Below are 16,173 nucleotides of genomic sequence, written 5' to 3'. Positions count from 1 at the left end.
TTATTTCGCGACAATTAGCACGTTCGCGGCGACGAGGGCTTGAATTTAGCGTACCCGCCGTGGGGCTGTTATTTTTCGTACTTTCTCCCATCTGGCGGGGCTAATTCGAAATTATGCATGTATTTATTTTCTCCTTGGTGTTACACTTCAGACCTCGGAGAATGGTTCTCTTATGTATATAATGATATGAATTAATTTGCTAATTATAGTAATCAATTATTTAAATGATCAAGATGTGAATAAATTTGCTAATTAGAGTAATCAATTATTTAAATGCTGTAACGCGAAAATAGTTCATGTACCACCGGTGGTACACAAGTGCCATGGAACAGATAAGCATGTACCACCGGTGGTACATCCCGTCGCGAACATGTCAATCGCACTGGCCGGTCACGTGACGGGAGGAACGCAGGAAATTCCTTTTCCATGGGAAAACCGCGGAACGAACCGTTTCGAATATTTCCGGGAAAACGGTTTCTTTGTGCGTGCAATTAAAACAAGAAACAACGCGCGTGAGAGCGGTCTGTCCCGAGGTCTTTAAACGGCACACAACGCAACCTCCTAAACGAGATTCGTTTTACTTTCTAACAGGTGTCGCTCGTTTTCTATAAAAATCGAGAAAACTGTCACGGGCCGTTTCGATTTTGTTCGCGAGAGATATCTCTGCCACGGTTCAACTGTGTTTTGTAGTTTGTACGTCATCGGACGGTTTAATGATACAATTATGAGTGAGCTCATTGTTTATAAAAAACGTATAAACTTTCCTCGACGCAATCGCTTGTGTATCAGTTGGCGAACTGTTTTTAATTACTTAAATATTTGCTATACAATACTAATCGATATATATTTTTTAATTGATTATCATTTAACATTATTACCAAAGGTGCCATGAAATTTTAACTTGAAATTATTTTCCTTTCAGTCGTTCTGAATTGACTTCTCGACTTTACAATAATGATGAAATTATATAAAATGGCCAGAATTGAGGAAAAATCATTGAACTGAAAATCATTTGAATTGACAATTTCGAAAGGTCTGTTGACACCTGATAGAAATAGTGTCAATAAATAAATATTTATAACCTAGTACTAATCAATAAATATTTAATATATATAATATATATTTCATCATTCAGTAAACATTTAACATATATATATTTTCCTTCCTAATTATATAAAATAATAATATATAAATATAAATAAAATTATATAAAATGGCCAGAATCGAGGAAAAATCATTGAACTGAAAATGATATGAATTGACAATTTCAAAAATTTCATGGCACCGTTGGTAATAGTGTTAATGACAATAATGAATTAAAAAATATATATATTATTATTATTATTATTTCATTATATCAAATATTCATAACCTAGTACTAATCAATAAATATCCACCACATCTAACACACTTTAATCACACAAACAAACAATCACCAAAATCAGTCCACAAAACTCTCTATACAAACATCATCAGTCAACCGTCCCGCGTCACCGAGAATCACCAGTCAATCCAAATTTCCACTCTCACAACCGAGAATCATCCGCTCGCGAAACCTCCGAAAACGGTCCATCCGACGGACAGCCATCGTTCGAAAGTTGGCGAAACGGCACTGCGGTCGGTTACATAAAAGCTCGTATCGTTCGAAACCGTCGATTAACCTATAAACCTCATCTCCCTGGTATCCCCATAAAACGGTCTCCCAGCGAGGCGTCGTGCCCCCATAAAAGAAAGCAGCCCGTGCACGGTGTCCGCGGGGTGACATAACATTTGGCAAAACACGCGGTCGACTAAAATGAGAGCCGGATTGGCCGGCGGGAGAGTCTATTCCGATTGGCAGGCTCGGCTTGAAACCGACCAATTAGAGGGGCCGGGCCAGCGGCCGCCATCTTTCCCCGGTAACGTTCGATCGATCACACCGCGGAACCGAGAAGAGGATGATCCGCCCGGAGGAGACGCCGGCCGCGAGGAAATCCGCGGCGGAATATCGGCCGAGACAGGACCTTGACAATCGTGACGGCGCGCCGCGTCGCGTCGCGTCGCGTCGCCGTGTAGTGTGCCGTCGGCAAGCGTCGCGGCGATGCGCCGCAATCGATAAACCGGCTGTTCGCCCACCCTCTGCCACGTATATTTCACCTTGCGCCGCGTTCAAATATTCATGCGGCCTCTTTAGACCCCCCTGAATTTCATCAACAATTCAACTTTTATTTCCAACACATTCCTGACACGATGCATGTATCGACACGTATTGACAGGTCAAACTGTCAATTCGAGAGAATAATAGAATTATATCGAATCGAATTAAAACGCTTCCGGACAGCCTCTACCTGTGGCTTCGTCTAATCTGGTAGCTGGCACGAGCGATTGGCAGCGTCAGAGCGAGGCGTTTGGCAACAATGTCAGCGGAGTATCGGTAACCTTAAAATCGAGGGTGATCCCGAGCGAGCCCGACTCCGGGTGGACGTCATCGGCGATGACAACCGACAGCTGATCACTGACTCGACGTCTGTCAAAAACCGGGATTCCGGCTCGCTGACAGATTAGATAGCGCGCGGGGCCGCGGGACGGCGAGAATTCGGTGCAAAGGTTTAAGTGCGACGGTTGGGACAGTCGCGGCGGAGCGGCCGTGGCAGCGCACCACGCAGGCGGTCGTTCACGAAAAAATCAATTCGAAGTGACGTGCAACATGTATGTTGAGTACGCGACGGGACGGGGCTCGGCGGGCGGTCGGGGGCGATCAATCGGCGTGAGAGTCGGTTCGCCGTTGACTTCGCGATGCCAGGTGATGTCACGTCGCTTCGCGGGCCGCTGCTGCGGAATTCCGTGGATCAACGCGGAACAACCGTTTGTTGTAAATCGCGTACGGCCATTTTGCTCGAACCTGTCACGTCTGGCCGCCGCGGAGTTTCACGGGAGACCCGCTCGCCCGGCCAGCTCCCTCGATCCCCCGCGACCCGGATACCGAGGACGGACAGATCCCGCCGGCGGATACTCACTTCTTTTTGGCGGAGTTGTAGTAACCGAAAGGGATCCCTCGAGATCGGAATAAATCACAGGAAAACCGGACGAACACAACCACCGAGGAACTACTCGAGATAACTTCTACGACAGAACTGTCTCACAAGGTGGCGCCTGCGGGAACCGAAGCTTCCAACGCATGCGCCGAGTATCGATGTCACGGGCCCGAGGCTTTGGTGAGCGTTTCAGAGGCTGCACTGGTCTAGGGACTTTTTTCGTTGGGGATTGTGGGAGGTTTGGTGATGCTGATGGGTTTCGTTTAAATTGTGATCGTGTTTCGGATGAAGGAGGGATTGTTTGAGGAGTTGTGAATGAATATTAATTATGTATCGATTTATTTGAATTTAGGTGGTTTGATGGAATTTTGGTACTAGAATGATTTAGTGGGAAAGAATGGTTGGAAATAATCATTGGAGGATAGTAGGAATTTACTGGAGAATAGTTGCTGGAGAATAATAATTATTTACTGGAGAATAATAATTGAAGAATAATAATTGATGGTTAATAATAATTTACTAGGGAATTATAATTGAAGAATAATAATAATTTACCGAAGAATAATAATTGAAGAATAATAATTTAGTGAAAAAAATAATTGAAGAATAATAATTTACTGGAAATAATAATTGGAGAATAATAGTAACTTACTGAAGAATAACGGTTGAAGAATAATAACAATTTACTGAAATATAATAATTAAAGAATAATAATAACAATAATACTTGAATAATGATTTAATAATAATAATAATAATAATAATAATAATAATAATAATAATAATAATAATATTGAAAAACTTGAAAAATTCTATTTATATTCTATACATATATTTGTTAAATAATAAATTGATACCAAAAAAATAATATGTAACAAATATGTGTATAGAATATGCCAAGAATTTTTCACGTTTTTATCAGTGAATTATTAATGACAAACTTGTTGTACTAATTACACTTGAGAAATATTGCAGGATTATATCCAGTTCACTCGATTGGCCCCACTTTTCTTTGCGGTCGAAGCAAAACAAACAAAATCACGTGACTTGCTTGGAAATATAGCGCGAGAGTATAGTACACGTCTACTGGAAGGGAGGTCCTTAAGATTTAGGGTTGTACACTTTGAACTCTAACAGCCTGTATTTGTTTTAATATTCGTATTAAATTTAAAAATTTTAAAATTTTAAACTTTTTTTGTTTCAGTTACTGATGTCTTGGAGACATTGAACATTCCAAAGGAACTTGAAAATAATTTCTACTTGAACACTATGATGAATATCTGAAGATAATGACAATAATTCATTGTTGCAATTTTTATAACTATTTTTCATTATTTGCAGATAATAAATTGCTCTCATAAACAAGAGACGTAAATTAGACATAGATTTTGCCAATCACATACAGAATGTTTATTTAATTTTTATTTATGGTTTGTTTATAATTAAGTGTAAATTACTACAGAAATGATCATAAATGAGGACAAGGAAAATTGTAAAATGTCAATATTGACACAGCCCTCTAATAATAAATAATCACTGACTTAAGAAGATAAACAAATGCAACGAACACTCAGAAAAAGAAAAATCATTGATGCGAAAAATCGTGATGTGAACAAATCATATTTAGTGTGAACTGTATTATGCAAATAAATGCAGATGAAACTTTTGTGACAACTGTTTAATGATGGGAAGCAACATTTGTAGCAATTAATATCAATAATTGGAATCATCGAATTTTATTTGTTAATACTATACTATTTTTCACAATAACATATTTGAAACGTATATTATTGATAATAATTACATACATTGTAACATTACAATAATCATAATATTACAGTTATAAATGATATAATGTGTTATACATGTACACATGATAAAATAGAATTACCGGCGCAGCAAACTGTATGGTGCAATTCCAATGGCCTTGTAAGATTATTATTTTCTACCAAAAAATATTTACACGTCATTTACAAACCCTCGGTGCTTTCTTATTTTAGAAAATCGATTAAAACAATGACGAAGTCGATACTTATTTTCTGGTGAATTATTTAACCTCAGAATAAATTATTTCATTGAGAGGATTGTCACAATTTCTTACGATGTAAAGTTCCAAAAATTACCATTCATGAATATTAGAATTTCTTTTAGTTTCTATAGAATTAATTAATTAATTGTTTTTCTATAGAGGATAAACAATTTTCTTTTATTCTTAACACTGTCCTACATTCACAAAATATGAATGATTAATGTTAATTTTTTATGTAGTGAATACACATTGGAAGGGGAACCATTTCTGCGGCACATTTCTAAGGTAGAAATCAAAACCTATTAAGTACACGCGTATTTACGTTCATCAGCTAATAAATTCAGAGAGAATTTTGTACAAGGAAACACTGAAACTCTGCCGAGCTACCGACACTACAGAGGTGCATAAAATTCTGTCTAAAAGAAAAGATATATATGGCATTAATATCGCAAAGTCACATGGTTTGTTCAGTGGAGTTTTGTTAGTTGATAATTCTGATGAGGTTAAGGTAACGTACAATTACTGCGAGATGTAAACATTACTGAGATATCTATAAATATTCTGTTTAAGCGAACATCCATTTGTGTCGAGCATATTGTTTGTTGAAAATAATGTAAAGAAATATCAGAAGATATTGACATCAATTTTTTCTCATTTTTGGTCCCATAAATTGAACACGTTACAAGGGTTTGCCAATTCGAAGAACAGGATTCTAAATTTTTGATGGCTTTTTCGCAATCAAATTCAAGAGGTATCATCATTTGTGATTTTCTGACATTTTTATGGTAAAATGAAATCTTTACTTGGTTTGTTTATAGAATTGCAAAACAGAAAAATCTTAGAGGAGTTACAATTGAAAAAGCAGATGCTCTTGAAACAAGGCGTAGCTCCAACTTTAAATACTCCTCTAGCGGTTACACCGGCGGGATCTCCTTCTAATTTGGTAAACATATTTTTGGAATTGTTGATTTGTAGAAAGTTGCAGATTATTTCACAAATAGTTTTAAATTTTAATTGTACGATAGATTTTCTTGTATCCTTTATTTCCACTTCTGTCGGAGTCTTATTTATTCAATTTTTTCAATGCTATTGCTGTGTATGTTACTCGAATAAATAGGTACAGGAGTATTAGTTGAACAAATTTGTATGCGACAGAATATTCAACTGTTAAGACATATTAATTTATATTCAATTATATATCTTTCTGTAGCCTTCAACGCAACCTTCTGATGGCATTGCAATGAGCGCGTCGCAAAGAGCTGCCTTACATAACGCTCATGCAGCTTCGTCAGGGTATTTTGTGACACAAGACTCTTCTTTTGGCAATTTAATTTTACCTGTTCTGCCCAGATTTGACGCTAAATGAAACAGTTCGTTTACATGTATTAAAGTTATAAATAGTAAATGGTTATGAAGACTGTATTTGCAATTAAATGTAATAATAGTGACTTTGTGGAAAGACTATATAATTTTGTATGTATATCTTTCGCAAAATCAGAAAACGCTAGATAAACAAGAGTAATTAAATTAAAAAAATGGCTAGCATACAGCTCCGTAAGTTAGAAGAATATTTGCAACAGCTGGATGGATTTGAAAAGCCAAAAGTATTACTTGAACAGTACTGTACCAGTGCACATATCGCATCCCATATGCTGTATACTGCTCAGACCCAATTCGATGATGTAGAAGGTCATACAGTAGCGGATTTAGGATGTGGATGTGGTATTTTGTCTCTTGGAGCACAAATGTTAGGAGCAAGTCATACTGTTGGTTTTGAAATAGATTCTGATGCAATTAACATTTTTTCTAGAAATTGCAACGATACAGAATTATTCGTGGAAATTGTACAATGTAATATACTTCAGTATTTACCAGGTATGTGTATATAAAACATTAAATTTATTACTATATTATTGCACATGTTTCTGGACGATTATATTGTAGGACAATTCGAAAAATACTTTGACACGGTTATTATGAATCCACCTTTTGGAACAAAACGTAACGCAGGTGTAGATATGAAATTCCTAGAGATTGCTACGAAACTCGCATCCAATGCTGTGTACTCTTTGCATAAGACAAGTACGCGCAATTATGTACTTCAGAAAGCGGCACAATTTGATGCAAAAGGGAAAGTCATTGCAGAATTGAGATACGACCTACCGAAAGCATACAAATTTCATAAGAAAGCCACTATAGATGTTCAAGTGGATTTTATACGATTCGAATTAAATGGTTGAAATATTTTCAAGATATCAACTCGTACGTTCAATTTCATTATTCAAATTTAATGCCCTGAGCCAATGGTAAATCGTTTCCATAATTAATTGTAATGGTTGAACGTCGCATGTAATGTTTCCATGCATCGCTCCCACTCTCACGACCACCTCCAGTAGCTTTTTCTCCTCCGAATGCACCACCTATTTCTGCACCGCTTGTTCCAATATTAACATTCACTATTCCACAATCAGATCCATGAGGTCCAATCCACTGCATTTAAAAAGTTTGTGTCGTTAATGGGATTACTTACAAGGAGTATTGAATTGTACTATCACACGCTTACCCTAAACATGTTTTCTATACTTTTGGTGAATATAGAACTACTTAGTCCCTGTTGTACGCCATTGTTAAGAGCAATAGCGTCTTCTAGAGAATTTGCTTCAAAAATATAGACTATTGGTGCGAATGTTTCCTTCTGCACTATTTCAGAATCAGGAGATAAACCGGAAATAATTGTTGGTTCCACATAAAAGCCAGGTCTGTCTATTTGCTTCCCACCAAATTCTATTTTGCCACCGCTCTTCAAAGCACTGTCAACAGCTTTCTAAAAGAAAACGACATTGTACATTTTTACATTTTTCAGCATTCAATATTTGGAAATTCTAATGGTTCGTGTGACAACTTTGAATTCTTCAACTGAATGTTGACTGTGCAATGGCCCATATAAAGTATTATTCTCCAAGGGGTCGCCAATCCGCTCCAGAATGCTCTCGTATGCTCTTTTTAATTTTCCTGAAAGTTAGAATTTCTTTAAAATGACATTTTCATAATAATTGTCACTAATGCTTGGTTACATCACTTACCCAAAAATTCATTTTTTATTTTATTGTGAAGAATCAGTCTTCTAGTAGTAGTACATCTTTGGCCAGCTGTGCCCACACAGGAAAACACTGCTGCTCTGATTGCCATTTCTAAATCCGCATCTTGAGCAACTAGTAGCAACAATAATGTAAGCAAATTGTTATAAATTTAAATAATATCATTTTTTAATATACCTATTAACGCATTGTTGCCTCCTAGTTCTAACAAGAACTTTCCAAACCGTTGTTGAACCTTCAAAGCCACGTTCTTTCCAACATTAGTACTTCCAGTGAATGAAACTAAGGGTACGCTAGACATAGAAGTTGTAAACAGTACCCTGGATGATTAAATTTTATGATTAAATAACATTATACTTACCGTGTATCCTCGACTACGGTCTCACCAATGTCTGGTCCACCTGTAACCAATGATGCAACAGATCCTGGTATACCATTTCTCTCTAAAACACCTGTGATGATTTTAGTAGTCGCAATAGATACTAAAGGAGTAGTCAAAGCTCCCTTCCAGACTACAGTATTCCCACAAACCATTGCTATTGCACTATTCCAGCCGTATACCTAAAATAATGTTCCTTTCTTATTAAATTCTATTGATTACCATTCTTAATTAAACCATACTCACTGCAACGGGGAAATTGAATGCAGAAATAACTCCTACAACTCCAAGAGGGTTCCATTTCTCCATAAGTGCATGATTTTTTCTTTCCGATGGAAATATACTGCCAGGTAATGTTCTAGATAAACCGACAGCATAATCACATATGTCAATAAACTCTTGAACTTCACCGATACCTTCTGGCAATATCTTTCCTAAAAGAAATTCGTACAATCAGAGTTGAATAGAATGAATAAAAACAAATGTAACATTCATTTGATGTTTACCCATTTCTAGAGACACTAAGCGTCCCAGAGGTTTCAAGTTATTTCTTAGTTCGTCCCCAATTTGTCTCACTATCTCTCCTCGTGTTGGAGCTGGTAACGATGCCCACTGTGGCCATGCCTTACGTGCTTCTGTAATAGCATTACTTGCTTCCTGCGGGGTTGATGTCCTAACTTTTGCTATTACTTTGCCAGTTGATGGTGAAATGGATTCCACTACCTTCGTAACAGTTGTGTATTAATGCTTTCGCAAGCCTAATTAGTATGCGTTACAATAAGTAATTAATGTACCTTGCCAGATCCACCCCATCGTCCATCATAAAGGCCAGGATTCTCTGTCGTGAGACCCAACTGTTTCAAAAATCCATAATTCGGATCAGTCACCAAGTACCTTGCCATTTGCAACTTGAAACTAGTGTTTCTGGACGATAAACGAAACATTGTCAATTCTTGGTTACCAACTCCTTCGTGTTTCCGTTATTATACAAAAATCTTGGGGTTATCACGTTGATTATGCTTATCAAGAACGGTGGTAGGGGTATGATAAGTTAAATCAACAAGTATTTTAAGATATCAGAATTAATTCCACTGTTCGTTTTGTATATTACATTTTAATTACAATGTTATTTTTACAATCGTGTAAATCAATACTTAATATCTACATAGAAATGGTACTCCAAAGAAATTCTTCCTAACATATTGGTATAGGAAGTACACGAATGGCAACAGAAATATAAAAACGCGATTTATTCCGAAACAATAATCTTAACATCTTATTCTTATTTATTGAAAATGCTGTTAGATTTAAACTGTACAATAGGTTAAAACCACATTAACTGATATCAATGTCCATTGTCTCGTTGGAATGTAAATGCTTCAACCGGGTCGACAAAGCTGGTAGCACCTTAGATCAGAAATCAATTGGAGCACTGACCTTGTCAATGTTGGCTGATCCTATCAACATTCAACAAAGTTAACAAAGCATGCCAGACAGAAACCGAACTAATCAAACTATTTATTCAACTCACCGTTGATTTATCAAAATTCCTTAATAACCTGGCTTTCTGCATGTCGTCTACTCTGTCACAACCTGCCAAAAATGTTGGCAGAAATTGTCCGAAGAACCATGCTATATTAACAGAGGCTAAGCTATGAATAGCTGTGGCAATTTCATCCGCCAACAAATTGTGGGATCTGTGATATAAATAATATAAATACAATTGTAATGGAGTGCGTTATTGGTGAAACTGTCAATTTTTCTACTCACTGTTGGAAGAGTACCGTGAACAGTGCCATTATGAACCTTTCCAGTAGGTGAACTTTGAATATAGCTCTCTGATAAAGTCGCCATCGCACGTTCAACTGCTCAAGGCTTTGTAAACTTTGTCGGAATATGTTGACATCCGGTTGCAGAAGGGCTTGACCGAAAGCTTCCAAAATGGCGACTAACTCTTCCTTGTGCTCAACGGATTCTTCTTCATCGGTGTGCCCAAGAGTTCGTAATACAGAAGTATTATAGAAATATTGCCATCGATGCATTAAAATGCTGAAAATATACAGTTAATATATTTATATCTTAATTGAGATTCTATTGTTACGTACAATATGACATATAACATTACGTAATACCTATGGAACAATTTTAATAGAACAAGTGTGGTATCTGGATGCGCGCTGAGATCAGTTCCAACTGCTGGCCACACTTGACCCAAACACAAACTAGTCACCGAAGGAACAAATGCTTTAAATGCACTGCTAGGTGCTGATACGACCAATATTAAAATCTCTAATAATTGGTCCAATGCAGGTCCCGCAGATATATTTTCCCTGTAAATATGTTGTGAAATTTATATTTCTCTTGTTATATAAACGAGGGAAGAGATACACTGTGTTTTAATTTAACACGTTAGCTGTCATGTTACTGGTGACACATGACGCTAGTTTCTTAAATAGGTTATCAAATGATCAATTAAACAGATAATTTTTATGTTATTATTACCTAGTATAAATATGTAGCATCCCCTGAACTGCGTTTTGAGTAAACTCAGGACCCAATTGTTGCTGTAATACTGAAAATACTGAATGTATGAAACTAAGTAAAATCTCGCATATACTTTGACACCTTATCATGTATGGCAACAGTTCTAGTGTTCGGTTGATCGTTGATCCCAAACAAGAATGTAACATTTTTTTAATCGTCGTGGACGACGAAGAACAGTCTTCTATTAACTGAGTTAATGGCACTACCGTTATTGCAATTGCAGATTCTGAAGGTACCGGTTGCCCTTCTGAGCCCAAAGGCGTGGATAATGTTGACACCATAGTGCCTAAGATCGATTAAAATGTGATTGGTTTTGATAATTACTGATTATATTTCCTGTCATTATTACTTACTTAATAGTCTTTCTCTGATACTTCCATCACCGTGTGGTAAAACAATTGCATTCACCAATGCTCTTCGTAACACTTTTATCGTATCAGGTTTCAAGAATGGATACGTCACCATGGTAATTAAGTTTCTAAATGTAGGTTCGTCCCACAAAACTGGCTTCAAAATAGCAGTGATACTTTGGAAAAGATGTGTGGCAGAATGAGTAAGACTCGCCGGTGGGGGATTGTCACAGAAAGTTGTATAATCTAATGCTAAAATGCAGGAATCAATGCAACGTTGACAAAGCGACTCCTTAGTCTTTTCTGGCCTGTTCACTATCCAATGGCACCAAGCTTGAAGAGATGCCAGTAACTGAGAATGGCTATAAAAAGAACAAAAAAAGGTCTAGCCTGAAAACTTTTGATTTACAATATCCATCTTAATAGGATCTCATTTTAAAATTTTAGTTCATTCCTACTTCTGTTTTTATATTTAATCACGATCATTAATTGTTAAATATTACTTACACTTCTATGAGATCTATTACAATTATAGCTGGTTGCAATGATGCTTTGTATAACTGGTTGGCTTTGGCAAATTTGCATGCGTCCAACGTTTGGGATACTACTTCTTCAGCTAATGATTGATCGATACTATGTTCATCTCCTATTAATAGAAGAAAGACATCACATTTCTGTGCATTTTAATGGTATTTATACTGATAACTTAACTCACCAAGAAAAAGTGAATATAATCTGGCAATTGCTTGAGTAGTGGAAGCTAAGTCACGTAGATGAGCATGTACGTTAGCAGCCTCTGAATCATTTAACAATATGACTTGATTGTTAGCTATGGCAGCACCTAATTCTCCAAATATTATTAGTCCTTCTCTCCATGAACGGTACTAAAAAACTTCTATCGATTAGTGATCATAAATTAAATGAATTTCATGTACAATTATAGACAATTTTACCAATAGCGTGAATACTGGAATTGGACAGATCTCTGCGACTTTCGCTAAACACTCTACATTGCATCTTAAAAAATGTTGCCACTCGGTTTCCTCCTGAAATAACAATCTTACATAAATATATTGTAAAAGCCAGACATCATTAATTGATTTTGAAGTATTACGTACATTTTCATCTAAACCTTCAGTGTCAAGATCTTTCAACGCACGTGTGTTAAGTTTAAAACTCATCTTTTGTAAAACTCGCTCAGCAAGAGCTAATGCTACTGGCGAGTATCGAGATTGAGTACTTTCTAAAAGAGTGGTCCAAACATCTAAACATCTTAAATATCCATTTACCGTTGAACACTGTTGGAATGTGTGATGACATAAAACGTCTAACAATGTATTCACTGGAAATTTGGGACACGATTCCACCCTTTTCAGATGATTCGTTACAAATAGTTGTAAGAACTCTGTAAGTTTCTCCATGTAACTACAAATATTAAAATTATACAATGTTATCAAATATAAGAGTATCGAAGAAGAGACACCATCTAAACGGATGAAAAAATAAATTTTTTTCTTTCTCAATTAACAAAAAAGTTCCTAAACTTTGTGTTTATGTTTATGATGTTCTAGATGGTGTCCTCCCCTTAAGCATATAAGAAAATACCTTTCATCTGTAGAATCTAAACGTTCCATATACTGAAATAAACCGACTCCATTTTGGAATATTTCTACTAACAATCTGTCAGTTACGTTTGGAGAATACAGTGGTCGATACAAAAGTTCATTTATCGCGGTCACAGCCTGTACAGCTAATTCTATCTGTTTACCATTCTGTTGATGAAATTTATAATTAGCTGTACACTCCATACAGTGTTATAAAATATTTGTATTACATTGAAGTCCTACCATTGCTTCGTGATACCTGGCACAGGTAAAAATGGCGTTCAATAAGTCTGTTGAGATATGTTCTGACAATTCGATCCAACTGAACATATGCGCTAATACGTCTAATATAACTATGCAGACATCACTGGTTCCCGTGGACAGTCTTTCCACGTCCAAAATAGCTCTTACTGGTGCTACCGTCTGACCACTGGTAGGCGAGGGAGGTGGTGTAACTGTTCCAGAGCGACTTTGTAACTTTGTTGTTTCTTTTAAAAGTACTGAAGTCAGGGTATTCAAAGTCAAAGGCACTTCGGCGCAAAGAAACCTAATTAATTCGTTTTTTCTTTGCATGGGCAAGTCTTCTCTTGGAGTCGCTAGTTCCTCCGACACTGTTCTCAAGTAGACAAGTCCCAACAGTCTTGTACGTTTGTACCTTACTAACTTTTAATACATAAAACAGATTATATTTCAAGATAAAAGTTCTTTCCCATTGAACCTAATAACACTATAATTCGTTAACAGTCAATGTATTCACAAACCTGTAAGATATTCGAGTAAAAATCTGGATAAAAATGCGGCCAGTCGTGTCTCGCGATATCTACAACTAGCTTAACTACTTTATTCCTTACAAAAGGGGCTATACCTCTTTCTATTGACAGGGTGTACAAAGTAGATCTCGTAAGAGCTCTGTCTTCCCATGGAAGAATCGGCCATCGCCTCCCGATCGTTGTCTGCAACGATATCTCTAGTAAAGATAATAAATCGAGCGTCCAAAGTGGATAAGTGTAAAATTACATACCTCCAGGGTAGACAGGGCGAACATACTGACATAATGATTACTAGTGGAGGATAAAAAATGTAAACAAGGTCGCCAAGAGTCAATCTGATCTTTGAATTCTTGGAAATTCCTTTCAATTGTACGTTTTCGTTCATTGGTTGTCTCCGGCGAGAAAAATTCAGTCATGAGGTGCTCCAAATTCTGCAGTGCAGCTGCATGATCGTCCTACAAAATTTAGTCACTCGTTTAATATCATTGCTGGAACTCCTTAAACAATATTCAAAGAATCATCGAGCGTTAAAGTCCAAGTAAATAAAAACATATTCACGCACCATGGTAGCTGCAATTAAAAAGCGTGACTCGTTACAAATGTGCTGTGTAAATACACAAATTTAAAGGAATCTGGCTTTCACTTGTCAGACATCATGTTTGCAATAAAATAATCAAACACTGGTTTTTACAATTGGTACAGGTGACGCCAAGTTTGCCGCTTTTAGGGGAATACTACTAGACTCCCATATATGTCCCCTTGATCCATGAATCCATGTACGGATACAGATGAGTTATCGGTGTAGCAGTACGATATATTAGATATCCCATTGGTCCCATGCTGTCAAAGATCTATAATACCGACAAGTACATCCTTCGCGGAACACGCTTACAAAACCATAGACCTAAAAATGTCATAGGAATTTTTGTTTAGACTTCGACGGATCCTTGGAACCCTGTACTTCTTGGAGTTTACGATGACTTAAAAATTTTTAATTGGAAATCAAGTTTCTCATTGATTTATTCCTATTAGGCAAGTTTAATATATTTTTACGGAATATATAAACAATGAAAAAAGAATGTTTACTGAATATAATATAAAAATAACATTATTCATGTATGGCTTCTGGTGCTTCATAATTACAAATATTTTTATATTTATATTTATTTTATAAATTACTTTATAAGCATAATTATTTATACTATTATAGATACAATTATATCCTTTTCCTGGCACGAATAGTAAAATAGATTTTTTCCTTCGCCAGACGTCGGGACGTAAAACTATATAACTGGGGAGAACATTCCTGTCGATAAGGTAGGAAACGCTCTAACCAACACCAATGATATTATCAACTAAGCAATCGTACAAAGGGAGCTAATTTATCGACGGCGGTACAATTTTTAAAAGACTAATTTGGTAATTATTCTGCTGTTCATAGGGATCTAATTTACACTGTTTCACTGTGCTACTTACGGATTGAATTTTAACAGAGAAAAATTAGTACTAGTGGATCTGACTTATCGATGGCAGTACAATTTTTTAGGGTTTAATTGAACAATTGCAACGCACTTATTGGCCATCTAATTTTCTCTGTTTCACTATGCAACATACAGATTGCATTTATCAACGAAAAATTAAAATTAAGAGATCTGACATACCGATGGTGGTACAATTTTTTAGAGCCTAATTTAACAAATAAAACTTACTTATTGGGGATGTAATTTTCTCTGTTTCACTGTGCTACATGCGGATTGTATTTATCGGTAAAAAATTAGTATTTAGAGATCTGACTTATCGATGGTGGCACAATTTTTTGAAACCTAATTTGACAATAACTTAGCTCTTACATGGGGTGCAATTTCGTATGTTTCATGATGGTACTTACGTATTGAATTTATCAAAGAAAAATTAGTATTAAGGGATCTGACTTATTGATTATTGCACAGTTTTTTAGAGTCTAATTTATCAACTACACCGCACTTATTGGGCATCTAATTTCCTCTGATTCACTGTGGTGCTTACAGATTGAATTTATCAAAAAAAAATTAATATTTAGGGTTCTGACTTATCGATGGTGGTATAATTTTTTAGAGCCTAATTCCACAATTACATCTTACTTATTGGGGACGTAATTTTCTCTGTTTCACCATGGTACTTACGGATTGAATTTATCAATAAAACATTAATTCTTAAGGATCTGACTTATCGACGGAGGTACAATTTTTTAGAACCTGATTTATTAATTACATCGCATTTATTGTGGATCCAGTTTCCTCCGTTTCACCATGGTGTTTACAGATTGAATTTATCATTAAAAAGATCGTCTTTAGGTGCCTAACTTATCGACTGTTGGTAGAACCTAGGGATCGAATTTATCAACTGC

The 16,173-nt window shown here is 36.3% G+C and overlaps 5 protein-coding genes across 23 annotated transcripts in view; 2 read left to right on the top strand and 3 right to left on the bottom strand.

Moving 5' to 3' along the window:
* Lis-1 (LisH and WD40 domain-containing Lis-1) overlaps positions 1 to 3,146 on the bottom strand; it is a 31,735-nt gene extending 28,589 nt beyond the window's left edge. The window contains exon 1 of one of the 9 annotated variants that reach the window (XM_076367021.1): positions 2,997 to 3,146. The gene's annotated coding sequence lies outside the window, so the exon portion shown is untranslated. The other 8 variants (XM_076367029.1, XM_076367026.1, XM_076367056.1 and 5 more) reach the window with 8 other exon arrangements.
* LOC116425256 (SOSS complex subunit C-like) lies at positions 3,055 to 6,565 on the top strand. 7 transcript variants are annotated; one of them, XM_076367106.1, is made up of 6 exons: positions 3,055 to 3,194; positions 4,218 to 4,942; positions 5,282 to 5,327; positions 5,729 to 5,793; positions 5,861 to 5,985; positions 6,253 to 6,565. In XM_076367106.1, the coding sequence occupies exons 2-6, from the start codon at positions 4,921 to 4,923 to the stop codon at positions 6,406 to 6,408; spliced, it is 414 nt and encodes a 137-aa protein (XP_076223221.1). In that variant the 5' UTR covers positions 3,055 to 3,194; positions 4,218 to 4,920; the 3' UTR covers positions 6,409 to 6,565. The 7 variants fall into 7 exon arrangements, 4 of the variants coding, with proteins under 4 accessions (XP_076223221.1, XP_076223220.1, XP_076223215.1 ...); XM_076367105.1 differs by having other exon boundaries at positions 3,056 to 3,194; positions 3,989 to 4,942; XM_076367100.1 differs by lacking the exon at positions 3,055 to 3,194 and adding an exon at positions 3,287 to 4,126.
* Positions 6,566 to 6,573: 8 nt separating this feature from the next.
* On the top strand, positions 6,574 to 12,060 carry LOC143174469 (rRNA N(6)-adenosine-methyltransferase Mettl5-like). The gene is made up of 2 exons (XM_076367093.1): positions 6,574 to 6,917; positions 6,987 to 12,060. Exons 1-2 carry the CDS (start codon positions 6,578 to 6,580, stop codon positions 7,280 to 7,282), a joined length of 636 nt encoding a protein of 211 aa, XP_076223208.1. The 5' UTR covers positions 6,574 to 6,577; the 3' UTR covers positions 7,283 to 12,060.
* On the bottom strand, positions 6,912 to 9,604 carry Aldh7A1 (aldehyde dehydrogenase 7 family member A1). The gene is made up of 9 exons (XM_031972730.2): positions 9,314 to 9,604; positions 9,026 to 9,242; positions 8,766 to 8,953; positions 8,502 to 8,701; positions 8,318 to 8,433; positions 8,126 to 8,254; positions 7,945 to 8,054; positions 7,606 to 7,866; positions 6,912 to 7,532 (listed from the first exon to the last, which is right to left on the bottom strand). Exons 1-9 carry the CDS (start codon positions 9,461 to 9,463, stop codon positions 7,320 to 7,322), a joined length of 1,584 nt encoding a protein of 527 aa, XP_031828590.1. The 5' UTR covers positions 9,464 to 9,604; the 3' UTR covers positions 6,912 to 7,319.
* On the bottom strand, positions 9,830 to 14,721 carry ebo (exportin ellipsoid body open). Of its 5 annotated transcripts, XM_031972678.2 has the most exons (15): positions 14,350 to 14,715; positions 14,039 to 14,242; positions 13,779 to 13,970; positions 13,261 to 13,680; positions 13,019 to 13,185; positions 12,532 to 12,838; positions 12,367 to 12,459; positions 12,129 to 12,297; positions 11,921 to 12,059; positions 11,417 to 11,775; positions 11,022 to 11,349; positions 10,652 to 10,849; positions 10,290 to 10,568; positions 10,051 to 10,216; positions 9,830 to 9,976 (listed from the first exon to the last, which is right to left on the bottom strand). In XM_031972678.2, the coding sequence occupies exons 1-15, from the start codon at positions 14,350 to 14,352 to the stop codon at positions 9,899 to 9,901; spliced, it is 3,102 nt and encodes a 1,033-aa protein (XP_031828538.1). In that variant the 5' UTR covers positions 14,353 to 14,715; the 3' UTR covers positions 9,830 to 9,898. The 5 variants fall into 5 exon arrangements, with proteins under 5 accessions (XP_031828538.1, XP_076222968.1, XP_076222973.1 ...); XM_076366853.1 differs by having other exon boundaries at positions 12,367 to 12,838; positions 14,350 to 14,721; XM_076366858.1 differs by lacking the exon at positions 14,350 to 14,715 and having other exon boundaries at positions 12,367 to 12,838; positions 13,779 to 13,984; positions 14,039 to 14,178.
* Positions 14,722 to 16,173: the final 1,452 nt, after the last annotated feature.

Source organism: Nomia melanderi, chromosome 1, assembly GCF_051020985.1.
Source record: "Nomia melanderi isolate GNS246 chromosome 1, iyNomMela1, whole genome shotgun sequence".
Classification (NCBI taxonomy): Eukaryota; Metazoa; Arthropoda; class Insecta; order Hymenoptera; family Halictidae; genus Nomia; species Nomia melanderi.
Note: the sequence above shows the minus strand (reverse complement) of the source record. Positions and strands in the feature narration are given on the sequence as shown.

What these genes read in the sequence shown, in the direction of transcription:
- LOC116425256 (XM_076367106.1), top strand. Translation starts at nt 4,921, where the DNA reads ATGGTGCAATTCCAATGGCCTT. An exon ending in GGTGCAATTCCAATGGCCTT is followed by an intron (nt 4,943 to 5,281) that starts GTAAGATTATTA and finishes TTTTTTATGTAG; the next exon opens with TGAATACACATTGGAAGGGG. An exon ending in CGGGATCTCCTTCTAATTTG is followed by an intron (nt 5,986 to 6,252) that starts GTAAACATATTT and finishes ATCTTTCTGTAG; the next exon opens with CCTTCAACGCAACCTTCTGA.
- LOC143174469 (XM_076367093.1), top strand. Translation starts at nt 6,578, where the DNA reads ATGGCTAGCATACAGCTCCGTAAGTTAGAAGAATATTTGCAACAGCTG. An exon ending in TATACTTCAGTATTTACCAG is followed by an intron (nt 6,918 to 6,986) that starts GTATGTGTATAT and finishes ATTATATTGTAG; the next exon opens with GACAATTCGAAAAATACTTT.
- Aldh7A1 (XM_031972730.2), bottom strand. Translation starts at nt 9,463, where the DNA reads ATGTTTCGTTTATCGTCCAGAAACACTAGTTTCAAGTTGCAAATGGCA. An exon ending in GATGGGGTGGATCTGGCAAG is followed by an intron (nt 9,243 to 9,313) that starts GTACATTAATTA and finishes ACTGTTACGAAG; the next exon opens with GTAGTGGAATCCATTTCACC. An exon ending in CTTAGTGTCTCTAGAAATGG is followed by an intron (nt 8,954 to 9,025) that starts GTAAACATCAAA and finishes AATTTCTTTTAG; the next exon opens with GAAAGATATTGCCAGAAGGT.
- ebo (XM_076366853.1), bottom strand. An exon ending in TTCCAGTATTCACGCTATTG is followed by an intron (nt 12,298 to 12,366) that starts GTAAAATTGTCT and finishes GAAGTTTTTTAG; the next exon opens with TACCGTTCATGGAGAGAAGG. An exon ending in TATCAGAGAAAGACTATTAA is followed by an intron (nt 11,350 to 11,416) that starts GTAAGTAATAAT and finishes AATCGATCTTAG; the next exon opens with GCACTATGGTGTCAACATTA.